This window comes from Mercenaria mercenaria, chromosome 17, assembly GCF_021730395.1.
Source record: "Mercenaria mercenaria strain notata chromosome 17, MADL_Memer_1, whole genome shotgun sequence".
NCBI lineage: Eukaryota > Metazoa > Mollusca > Bivalvia > Venerida > Veneridae > Mercenaria > Mercenaria mercenaria.
Window position 1 is genome coordinate 40,934,839 of NC_069377.1, and position 13,403 is coordinate 40,948,241.

Genomic DNA, 13,403 nt, shown 5'->3' on the forward strand with positions numbered 1-13,403 from the left:
TACATACTATCATTTTTTATTTTCCATCCTGGAACATTAATTGTTAATGTAATAACAACATTGAAGTATATAAACTATCAAATGATATGAAATATTCAAAATATATCTAACCCCTCCCACTTTTTTTCAACAGATAAGTTTCTTGTTAATACAAATATATTCCAAAAGTGTTATAGTTTTTCATATGTGCTACCTCAAAGTGATCTATACATGCCGACCCACCCAACTAGAGGTGTACTGGTCAGGAACCCAGGCAATCCTTGCGTGTATCAGTGACTCTGGGCACGTTAAAGAACCAGGCTGTCTCTTCGCAACGAGCTAGGTTAAGTTAGCCGGACAAGCCTGTATTTGATTTCTGATCTCTCTATCACTGGGGCTTTGTCTCACTCTGTCCCTCTGGTCAGATCGCTCTGTGTCTGTACTAGAAGAGGATGAATTATGCGCCCTGTGTGGCTGCATTTGAACTATGTAAAGCGCCTTTGAACGTGAAATAGATCTTGAAAAGGGCGCTATATAAATCTGGTATAATAATAATAATAATAATAATAATAATGCCAATGTCAATGTCGATATTTATGTAGCCTGTAATTGAACAAAGCTCATTCTCTGCTACACATGAACATTATTCTGTACCAATTTGCTGGCCCATCATGCGTGTCACGTTGAACTGCACAATGATTGCTTAATTAAATGTAATGATTAACATCCATGCAAAGAAGCCCCTACCTTTCTTATAATGTTCCTTTTCTGGTATATATGTTTTTAGTTTCCATAGGACCTAAATACTTTATTGAACAATGCTGGAATCTTTGAACGATACTCTTTCCTTAGTCCATAGTTTCCATTGTTGTCATCATTTTAGTAAATGTCGGCCACTTTAGCCCACTCTATGGCAAGTAATTCGCGAGAAGGAAACTTTTCATATGTGTATCACGACTGGGTGACGAAACATATCCATTGTCTGGCTTCTGATTTAACTCTTCGAAGTTCTAGGATAATATTATCAATGGTCAACTGCTGGCAAACAAGATTTTATAACATTCTTGCAGAATTTTCATAACAGTTCTGTGACAGAATTCACATGTGTCGTGTCTTCCTTGAAATCACATTTGTCGATGGCAACGAACGTATGGCGACCATTCACAAAGTTACTTAGAGTACAGAGACCATAATTAGAGAACGGTTGCTGTATGTTATTATTAGCTATCTGATTCTGATGGGCCAAAATATATAACCCGTGTAAGAAGTATTTTAGTTCTGTAAGTCTTAATGTTGAATGTATAATACACCGAGATCACGATTTGCTGCAGTTGGTTTATGGACGTTTGTGTACATGTCAGGGTCGAGCACATAAGATTCTGTGAGGAGTTTTGAACGCGACTGTCTATGACTTGATCAGATTGTCACAAAATACACAGAGCCAACCAATGTGAAAAAACGGACTTCCTAAAAAGATGTTGATTATCAGCAGGAACTGTTACTGATCCTGTAAGTAGCAGGGCTGGTTATAAATTTTCCCAAAAGAATTTAGCTGTAGAGGAAAGTTCTTTTACGTTGATCTTTCCGTTTAAAAACTATAACTATTTCTGAAATTCGTGTGACTATTTTGTATTTGTCAAACTACATATGTAGTTTACAAGTTTATTCATATAAACTCAGAAGGTCTTAGACCCAAGAGGACATGGTGATACATAATATGGCTGTATATATAACACAACTCTACACATAAAATTTGACAAATAAAAACTACTCTATATTATATCATATTATGCCATTAATATCCATGACAAGGCAATATAATAAACAATCTCTGACAATGACACTTGCTATTGACATTGACTTGTGGTAATGAAATTTCATACAAATACTCATAGTTTACATTTCGAGTTATGGGGTAAATATTACTTATGATTACCTGTATATCAAAACGAATTAAGATGCACTTACAGTTATATATAAATAGAACTTTGACAATGAAAATGGCTGACAATAGCTGCAGACAATGTGTCAGGATACTGGTTATATGACCCAGGGAAGTGCCTACGCCTTTAGTATCTTCAACAATGGTTTGGGTCCAATCGCTAAGGTGACTATGTCTTAGACTAGCTGACAAACGATATAGAATGTCCTTTGTTAAAACGTAAAGCTGGTGAGACCAAATATCTCATATATAGAATTTTCCTCTGGCCACCTTGCCTAAATGATTCGTGTACCAATGATTCGTAAATGATTTCTTATTATGAGCTAGACAATTTCAGGGATCAGGCAAATCACTTAATGTTTCAAACTAACAATTTTCAATTAGCCCAAACTCCTACAGGCTGGAGACTCTATACTAGACTGGTATTTTTGTTGAAGTTCCCGTCAGACAATGTCTTTGAATCAACAACATACGAGTCCTATCGCATAGATGCTCGGCCTCTGTCCTCTCAACTCTATATGACTGCCCTGACTCCTGGATGCTCAGTGCCCATATGCTATCATAGTACATTCTGAAACAAAATGAAATACTACAGCGGTTACTAACAGGTTTTCTGATAAATGAAAGAATATGAAACCGCTTAGTGACATGTTTTCGCCGAAAGTTTTTACAATATCGATATTATTTGCAGTAAATTCCAACAGAGCAGTAGCCTTTTTGAACAACTAATGTTTTCGATTGCTTTCTTGACAGAAAACAAACAGGCTTTTCCCTAAAAGGATCAGTGTAACTTCTAGGGTTTGTTTATTTTCAGTCACATTTGACTGTACTGCTAGCAACAACAATCGTTTCGTATCTGATTTTAGCGCGACACATTGTGTTACTTACCGCGGCTCTTTCCAAGATGTAACGTTAGTCTATGTGAGAGGAATCACGGTCATCATGTTAAATGTGTTCTCGGATAGTAGAAAAGATTATTGTATGAGCGCTAGAACACATTTAACCACCGTACATATCATGCAAACGTGCTGCTGGGGATTACTGTCGTTGTGATCAGACATTTTGATACATCATACAGGTATTAAAACAAGAATACAGAGAAGAGTTCCCACGAGAGAAAAAAATTCACACACTCAGAAAAATTCGAGGAATAGTCCACATGTAGAATTATATAACAGTATACAAATGTACTATTATTATACATTTTTAAAGGGTCGTGTGTTAAGGTCCCGGCGAGGTGATGGTGTTTTAATTTGTTTAATAGATATTGTTTTCAATTATATATTTTTATTATTATTAGATATCAACGGGTTTCTATATTTGATATAAATTTAAAGACGATGCAGCATGTTTGATGAAGACATTTTTAATATTTCTAGTACACAGTTAATACACGATAATTGTTCATATATTCAGATAAGAAATTTGGGCATAGTATATCTTTAATGTTGTATAAATGACGTTCTTTTATTCATAATAACATAACGCGAGATAAGTATGTATATATGTACGATTTAAACCATAAAAATCTCACTTTTAACTTCAAAAAACAGACAATTCCGATCAATCATTTGAAGATGATGACAGATTCAATTTTAAAAATGGCCGCCATTTTGATGACGTCGTAACTCGGCCCAGTCGCAGAATTCAGACTAGCGACATTGCTTAGAATGAACTTAGCGACATTGCTTAGAATGAACTTCAGACATCATGGAACAGATTGGTTTATGTCGCCATTAATCTTTTATCCTATCGCACGGGGCCCAAATCATGGTTCTTAGTAAACAATATACCACGATTTGGAATGTCGGTAACACTAAGAAATTTAGAGCAAAGTGTCAAGGTTTTCAGAACAATATATATTTTATTTGCCACCACCAGTAGGTTATAATTTCAAGAATTGATACGTTTGTTTACTATATAACTAATTTTTATAATACAAAGTTATTAAGCCTTAAATAAGTGATTACCACTTTTGTACAGGTTATGTAAATAACAAAGTAATCCTAATGCCTTTTCCTTAAATGTCACAGATTTCATGACGAATAATTTTGCTATGTCTTGACTTGTGTTATAAAATTTGAGGCCCGAACATGAGTTAAAATTGACCATTGAATTGACGAATTGCAATAGGTTTTATTTTAGATCGAGCATATTCAAAACACAATCTTCCCACTTAACTCTTTTCACATTCAAGGAAAAAAGAAAAAGTTAAAACTTTGCGTTATCATCACATTCATTAAGTACAAAATTGTATGGACAAGACTTTGTTTTGTTTAAAGTATATTAGACACATTTTTTTCAAGGTGCTACATTCTAAAATCTGTCACATGTGATGAAAATTTTGAAATTATTGCATGCGTTCAACATTCAGCAAACCTAAATTGTGCGCTACGTTTTCTACATCCATGGGTACATATACAGCACGTTATATGTGTATATATGTATGTTAAATATATATACTAGTACATGAAATATCCAATTTTTATTAATATATTTTATCTATTTTATAGCGACAAGACACAACAACTTCAACATTGTTGGCCTAGTGACACTTGACTACGTTACTGTTATAAAATTCCTTAAGAACATCTTGATTGCTATATATTCAAAAACAAAGAATTCTCACTTTAACTTATCATAGTTACAGTGCTTATAAGATGGAGTGGGTGTAGCCATAAAAGTATATTAAATTCACAATATCATAAAAAATGGCAATTAAAGTCATTGTTCACTGAGTAGAGAAACAATAGGGTTCTTTGAGTATTTCTGAAGCTGAACATCATTTATTTCCAAATGTTAAAGCCAGTTATAGACGTGTTTGCAGATGTTGCTGAATTAATTTTGTAATATTTCATCAACTGCTTCCGATATTCTCTTGTTAAAGCAGACATAAAGATGTAAAGGCTCGAGGGGATAATAAATTGAAGAGGATATGGATGTGTTCTTGATAAAAACTACTTTTCCATAGACAGGTATATCTTTTCTTACCGAATGGACTCTAATTACAGTTTTAGAATTAGCATGAGTTCAGTTTTCATCTTAACAATTCACTTTTCGGCTTTGTCGTTTCTGAAGAAGTCGTTACACTGCTGACAATCCAGTTCGCAACTCGTATTAAATCAACCGTTTGAGACAGTTTGAAGACGAAGGTACAAATCGCCGACGTTCAGAATATTCTTTGCAGCTATACTCTTTAAAAATATTTAAAACAAGTTCGTTTCAATGTTAACACGAACAGGACGACAAAAGATATATCGCATCAATTTTAAAGCCGTTTCAGTTGAACATTAATAGTATGAATGTAAATTTGGTATTTTATCATACTGCAAGACTACAGACACCCAGGGCCGGTTCAAGATTTTTTAAGGGATCATATGTTCAGACGAACACGCACTCGTCATGGCCCGTAGCGCCGAGTGAGTGTAGATACAGGACGGGGCTACCCATTACCAAAAGAGGAGTCTCCCCAGGTTAATATAGAAATAATAAATACAAGTATGAAATTCAGTTTGGGTCTAATTGTTAGTACCCAGATAGCATTAATCTGGACACAGGAAGAGACCGCGGCAAAAAGCGGCAAAAAACGACCTCATTATTATTGGTTGAAATTCCAATGCTGCTCAACCTTTGGGGGATAGGGGTATGAAGGTAAGGGAGAGGGTACCTCCTCCCATCCCTATACAAACCTGTGTAAGGTGCAATGTCAGGACATTTTAGAAATATAAGTATGAAATAAAGGCTTATGGGGCACTGTTCGTGTATAAGCTTTAATTATATAGGTCACTGGAAAGGGAAGGGGCACTGGTCCCCGGGCCACCTACATCCGGGCCAAGATACCCATGCCAGAACAAGCAAACAGGGGAACATAGTAGGACACAGCTTGTGATCGGTTAGTGGCTAAAACACCACTGGGGAGTTTTAAACCGGTTGAATGTGCGTTAAACCTTACTCTTATTCCCAACATGTTCCAAATTATCTACCTTACCTTACATACACAATGAAGCGCCTCGGTAGCCTAGAGGTAAAACGTCCGCTTCGAGTGCGGGAGGTCGTGGGTTCGATCCCTGGCCGCGTCACACCGAAGACGTAAAAATGGTACTAGTAGCTTCCCCGCTTGGCGCTCAGCATTAAAGGGATAATCCTAAGGCTGGTCAGCCTGGTGGCAGTATAATGTGACTGGGTGGGATATCCTGTCACGTGTCTACGGCGTGATATTCCAGTGAGGCAGCACTATAAAATTGGGCATTGTGCTCACTGCTGCAAGTTTGTATGACTGAAAAAAGTTGAAAAAGATGTTAAACCCGAACACACACACATACATACATACATACATAGATACATACATAGATAGATACATACACAATGGTAACAGCTGGCATGATATATTAAACACAACAAATGTTAGTATGCATAAAGAAACATATAAACAGTCATGCACCTTATAATTATGCAGAAGGCATGCATAGCAACAAGAGAAACACAATTAATTTACAATCCATAAATTCGGTACTGTTACGTAGTATTTTCATCGAAAAAGAGATCAGTTGACAATAATGTTTCCCCATGTTTTTAGTTTTTATTCTTCTATAACTTTATCTAATCCTTAAATGGTTCACTGTTTCATGTGACAATTTTTGTTCCCCTAGAGAATTCATGAAGAACCTCTTTACATTGTTTTGAACGATGTGAGATTTATTCTAAAGAGGCAATAAAAGCTGTATCAAATAAAACTTGACATTGATTAAGGAGGTCTTGTTAATAATGTTGCATCGCATCGTATTCATCCCAAGGTACGTCTCCATCGCACAATTCAGGTCAAATAATATACATGTTTCGTCGGACTCATCTGTTTTCGTCTCTGTATCTTTGTTCAGACAATTGTAAAATACTTCTACCATATAGATCTTATATACTTCATCGCCAATAAAAAAATACACATTTACAAAGTAAAATATACGTACTTCTACAGCTAACTGTTATTCAATTTCTCAAGAATGTCAATAAAATTTTTGCGATATGTTAAAAAAATGAATATTAAAGTATCCTCAAAGAAAATTCCAATTTTAAGTCTAAGATATTTTTTAACTTTTCATAAAACTCTTAGGGGTCTAATTAACTGTGGAACTAAGTATAGTTAACCCTTCAAAGAAATGATATTGAGATTTCAAAAATATTAAATAACGAAATGATATCTGTCTGTATAACAAACTTTTTTTAGTCTCATTTTCTCACTGTGACGTCTCACTCACTGTCAATATTTTTGCAAAACTCTATCTTTTATTGACTCCGCGCGTGTTAGTGACAGTAAAACGGAATTAAAAGACAGATAGATAGTTTTTTGTCACTGTAAGGCTGTAGAGACATGAACACAGACGCTACAATCTTCGTATGGGAAATGACAGAAACTATTCTTGCTACGAAATGGCACATGCCACTAGATAGCCCTTATATCCTAGACGCATTCAGGTATCAAAAGCTAAATGGGATAGCCCCTATGTCCTAGATGCATGCAGATACCAAAATTTAAACAGGATAACTTCTCTATCCTAGACGCATTCAGGTATCAAAAGCTAAATGGGATAACCCCTTTGTCCTAGACGCATGCAGATACCAAAATTAAAACAGGATAACTTCTCTATCCTAGACGCATTTAGGAACTATAATCAATCATAATCGAAGGAACAATACATTTGTATACAGCCAATTAATGAATCTGATCACCTATTGTACCGTTACCATACCATTGTTGACATGGTCATAGAAGCAATATAGTAGGTGGATACAGGACCATTTTATGGGATGTACTAATGTATTGGCGCTATAAGTTCTGATAGTCTTTGTTACGTCTCTTCGTTACTTCAGGCGCCATTTGTCTTTATGGAAGTTCGTCAGACGAACCCTTAGATACTCTTCTTAAACAGAAAAGTAGGTACTAACTCAGATGAATCGAAACATGGCTCATCTTTATGTAGATAATTGGACGATAGTATGGAAAATACTGAAGATGTCCTACCTATTTTACCTCACGTCCGATCAAGTTGTCCAAGCCAAAAAAGCATTTGTATATTCCGTGCGTCAATATATCTGGAACTTATTTTCATTTTTTTTTTCAAGCAATTTTTTCTAAAGAAATAATCTTTTCATAGGACGAAATGCTTTATGAAATTACGCCGACTTTAAAATATGGCGGCGACCATACCGCAATAAAATAGAGTCCAGTTCAAAATCAAGATAATGTTATAAATTACTCTTGTAACCACTCTTCCAGTATTATTCAGAGTGTACTGATATACTGTCATTTTAATGTTTATTTAGTTTACAATATCTGCTGAAAATAACACCTGAATATCCCAACTAATAAAAGGTGTTTAGTTTTTTGGTGAAGTGCGTCTATTGAAAATCCGTAAATTTGATAAGGCCACTTTGTGGCTCTGTGATGAAAGAAGTATTCAAAACAATTTAAAATGCAACATGTTGTATGAATGTCCATTGAATAGTTATTTTATCATGAAAGTTTCAGGTAAAAAGTTTAAACCATTTTTAAAAAGATAATGGAAATTGTGTTCCTGGCTGTAGTAAATTAATAGTTTTACACCTTAACATTTAGTGGTTCTTAACCTGAGTAAGATGACAACGATATTGTGTTATATTCTAATATGTGTACTAGTATTCGGAACTCTTTGTCTTTATCGTTGGTAAAAGGTCGATAGAAAATTCCGCCAAATAAATGTGTAAATCTTGAGAATTTCTCTGCTTATTGTGTTCCCAGAGGTGCATTTACAAAAGTGGCGACGAGTATAAACATTTGTAATCATCATGCCTTTGTTTGGGAAGATAAGTGAATTCCAGGATGGCCAAGAAAGCTTTCTAAACTATGAGGAACGGTTGGTACAGTTCTTCGAAGCCAACGAAGTGCCCGATGAGAAACTGGTCCCTGTTTTTCTGTCCGTGATAGGATCGACAGCGTATGGGGTCCTCAAGAACTTGGTTGCTCCTGCACTCCCCAAGGATAAATCTTATGCAGACTTGGTCAAACTGTTGAAAAATCATTATAACCCCAAGCCGCTCACAATTTCAGAAAGGTTCAAGTTTAATAAACGCAATCAAAAAGAGGGGGAAACAGTATCTGAATATGTAGTCGAGTTGAAACGATTATCTACACATTGTGATTTTGGAACATTTTTAAATGACGCATTGAGAGATAGGTTTGTCTGCGGTCCACGGTCAGAAACAATTCAAAAGAAACTGTTAGCCGAGGAGGAGTTATCATTTGATCAGGCCATTAAGATAAGTACCGCTATGGAAATGGCTGAGAAAGACACTGTGTCCTTTGGTGGTATGGCAGCGGCAGCTGTTAATAAAGTGAAAATTAAGTCGCGTCCTGTTTCAACACCGTCTGAGCCTAAACCTGTAAAAACTCCGATGAAGAAAAATGGGTGTTATCGTTGTGGTGGGAATCACCGTTCAGATTCTTGCATGCACAAGAAAAGTAAATGCTATAATTGTGGTAAAATTGGTCACTTAGCAAACAATTGTAGGAACCGGCAGTTTGCGAAGAACACTAACTTTGTCGAAGAATCAAGTGATGAAGAGCTTACTTTGTTTGTTTATTCTAATTCAGAAAGCAAATCAAATCATCCGTTTAAGGTGAATTTTATGCTTGATAATGAAGATGTGTTATTCGAACTAGACACGGGTAGTTCAAGAACTCTAATCAATGAACATACTTACCGCGCACAACTAGGTGGTAATAAACTTCGTCCAACTAACATTAAGCTGAAAAGTTATTCAGGTCAGAGCATAGACACTTTAGGTGAAATTACTGTATCAAGTGAAGGGAAATTACTGACCGCTGTTGTTGTCAAAGGAAATAGGCCAAATTTGCTAGGTCGTGATTGGCTGAAACAAATAAAACTTGACTGGAAAACAATCTTTGCTAGTGTTAACAAAGTAGATAGCTCTGATCCGGTAGAAACTATGAAACAAAAATTCTCAGAAGTATTTGTGAAAAATGACAAACCGATTTTAGGTTTCAAAGCAACTATTCATTTGAAAGAAAATAGCAAACCATGGTTTCATAAAGCCAGACCGGTACCCTATGCATTAAAAGACAAGGTGACTGAGGAATTGAAAATTCTTGAAAAAGATGGTGTAATTGAACGTGTCGATAATAGTTCTTGGGCAAGTCCGCTGGTTGTCGTGCCAAAGGCGGACAAGAAAAGTTTACGACTATGTGGGGACTATAAAGTGTCGGTAAATCGTGAAATTAGCGAAGATCAGTATCCGCTACCGAACGTTGACGATATGTTCGCGACCCTTGCTGGGGGTAAAAAGTTTACTAAGCTGGATCTTACGCAGGCCTATGCACAGCTAGAACTTGATGAGAACTCCAAGGATCTACTTACAATCAATACACACTTGGGATTGTATAAGTATAATCGGTTAGCCTATGGAGTGAGTTCAGCACCTGCGATATTTCAGTCAGTGATGGACACTGTACTGGCGGGTCTTTCTGGAGTGGTGTGCCGTATAGACGATATACTTATTACAGCTCCATCCGATGACGTGCATCTACAGCGACTCGAGGAGGTGTTGCGACGCCTTCCTACACACAACATCAAGTTGAATGCCAACAAATGCGTGTTTATGGCAAAGAATGTAGTGTTCATGGGACATCTTGTAGATGAAGAAGGTATTCATCCTACTGACGACAAGGTAGAGGCTGTCATGAAAGCGCCAGTGCCTACCGATGTTGGAACCCTGAAATCTTACCTGGGACTCCTGAATTACTACGGTTCATTTATTCCGAATTTGTCAACAATGCTTCATCCGTTACATCAACTGTTACGTAAAGGAGCAAAGTGGGAGTGGTCGGCTGAGTGCCAAGAAGCTTTTGACCGCTCTAAGGACGAACTCTCAGGTCGGGGGTACTCATTCACTATGATGAACAGAAACCTGTGATTTTAGCTTGCGATGCTTCGGCATACGGAGTGGGGGCAGTTATCTCCCATGTTATGGAAGATGGAACAGAGAAACCGATTGCTTATGCTTCTCGGACACTTGCTCCAGCCGAAAGGAACTATTCTCAGGTAGAGAAGGAGGCGCTAGGAATCGTTTTTGGAGTAAAAAAATTTCACAAATATCTCTATGGGCGCAAGTTTTCTCTACTTACCGATCATACCGCGTTGACAACAATTTTCGGTCCTACCAGGGGGATACCTACCTTAGCCGCGTCACGTTTGCAGCGATGGGCTATACTCCTATCGGGTTACCAATATGACATAAAATATCGGAAATCGTCTGCGCATGGCAATTGTGATGGGTTGTCACGGTTACCTGTAACCAGTAGCGAGGTTGAAAGTACAGATGACTTAGTATCTTTCATTGAGGAACTTCCGGTTGAGGCAAGAGTGATTGCTGACGCAACTCGAAAATGTCCAATTCTGAGTAAGGTCATTGACTTTGTATTAAGTGGGTGGCCAAAACATAACGACGATCCCAAAATACGACCATATTTTAGCAAACGGTTTGAACTTGGTGTTGACCGTGGTGTGCTACTATGGGGTCTACGTGTTATAATTCCAGAGACTCTGCGGAATACTATTCTTTCAGAACTTCATGATCAACATCTTGGAGTAAACAGAATGAAATCGCTGGCTCGCGGTTATGTCTGGTGGCCTAACTTGGACTCTGAACTTGAACACCTTGCTGCCACCTGTGGAACCTGTCAGTCGTTGAAAGCACTTCCTGCAGAAGCACCGCTGCATCCATGGGTTCGCGCTTCACGCCCTATGGAACGAATTCATATTGACTTTGCAGACTTTAAGAACCATTCATTTTTGATACTAATAGATAACTACAGCAAGTGGTTGGAGGTTATACCAATGAAAAGTACCACCAGTGAAAACACTATAGACAAACTAAGATCTATTTTTAGTTACACGGGGTTACCTGAACAACTGGTTTCTGATAATGGCCCACAGTTTAGATCAGTTACATTCAAGGACTTTGTAAAAACGACAGGCATTAGACACACTCTTACTCCGCCCTATCATCCATCGTCAAATGGGCAGGCAGAAAGGGCCGTGCAAGTAGTTAAAAACGCGTTGAAAGCCAGAATTAAAGATAATGCGAAAAGTGTAAAGTCAGTGAGCTTAACACATCTCCTTGCTGATTTCCTGCTGAAATATAGAATTACACCACATACTACCACCGGTATCGCTCCATGTGAACTGTTCATGAATCGTCAGTTACGCACGAGATTGAGTTTAGTGAAACCATCTAAGGACAGCAAAGTGAAGGACAGTCAAATGAAAATGAAAGCTGTTCATGACAAGTCAACTAAAATGCGAACATTTGAAAAGGGCGATCAAGTGGCAGTTAAAAGCACAATTCAAGGGGGAAAATGGGAGTGGCGGCCAGGCGTTATTCATAAGGTACTTGGAGCAGTTTCGTATCTGGTGAAATGTAACAACCGAATTCGATACTGTCATATTGATCATTTGGTTACCCGGCATGCAGAGTTGCCATTCAGTGAGACTTGTTCTGTGCCATCAAATGACTTAGTGGCTCCGGACGTTCATGATAATCATAAGTCCGTACTTTCCGAATGTTCTATTCCTACGACTGAAACTCCTGTGGAAGTCTCCTCTTTACCACCTGGACCAGTATCTCTGCCAGGAGAACCTTCGAACCCACCATCTCCGTCTGTGCCATCTACTGAAAGTACTGATTCTAGTCCAGTGAATGAAAGACCGAAACGTACAATCAAAACACCAAGGAAATTGAAAGACTATGTGTGGGAAAAAACGCTAGTGCATACACAGTGTAAGGGCCATAATAATGCCCGTGGTGCACAACAGAACCTTGGTTCTGTATATCTGTCATTCACAAATTTGGATGTATATAAAACTTATATGCAAAAGATTCAATCATAAGTTTAATAGTTTTTATACAAGGAATAGAAACATAATATGGTGTCACCACTGTGCTTAAGGGTCAAAATAACACCCGTGGGACACAACAGAACTCTGGTTCTGTATTACAAAACATATACTTACAAAATCAGTAAGCTTGAATACGCAAAACTAGATTTCATACTTTGTGTTAATCAATAGTTAGTTCTTACTTTGTTTTCTAATGTGAACTGTTTTGATCTTGTGGAACTGATTACTGAACTGTGGTTTCAAAGACATATCTAGTCAAGAAGAAACAGTATTAATTTTTAACCAGTATTATGCTTTATTTGATTACATGAAAGAATCTTGTAATTTAATGTTTCTACTTTAAAGGGGGGAAGAGTGTAGTAAATTAATAGTTTTACACCTTAACATTTAGTGGTTCTTAACCTGAGTAAGATGACAACGATATTGTGTTATATTCTAATATGTGTACTAGTATTCGGAACTCTTTGTCTTTATCGTTGGTAAAAGGTCGATAGAAAATTCCGCCAAATAAATGTGTAAATCTTGAGAATTTC

At 37.1% G+C, this 13,403-nt stretch overlaps 2 protein-coding genes across 2 annotated transcripts; both read left to right on the plus strand.

Moving 5' to 3' along the window:
* Positions 1–8,740: 8,740 nt before the first annotated feature.
* On the plus strand, positions 8,741–10,885 carry LOC123551088 (uncharacterized protein K02A2.6-like). Its single transcript, XM_053527797.1, has one exon. The coding sequence runs from the start codon at positions 8,741–8,743 to the stop codon at positions 10,883–10,885; it is 2,145 nt and encodes a 714-aa protein (XP_053383772.1).
* Positions 10,886–10,938: 53 nt separating this feature from the next.
* LOC128549983 (uncharacterized protein K02A2.6-like) lies at positions 10,939–12,861 on the plus strand. Its single transcript, XM_053527798.1, has one exon. It carries the CDS (start codon positions 10,939–10,941, stop codon positions 12,859–12,861), a length of 1,923 nt encoding a protein of 640 aa, XP_053383773.1.
* The last annotated feature ends 542 nt before the right edge of the window (positions 12,862–13,403 follow it).

What these genes read in the sequence shown, in the direction of transcription:
- LOC123551088 (XM_053527797.1), top strand. Translation starts at nt 8,741, where the DNA reads ATGCCTTTGTTTGGGAAGATAAGTGAATTCCAGGATGGCCAAGAAAGC.
- LOC128549983 (XM_053527798.1), top strand. Translation starts at nt 10,939, where the DNA reads ATGGAAGATGGAACAGAGAAACCGATTGCTTATGCTTCTCGGACACTT.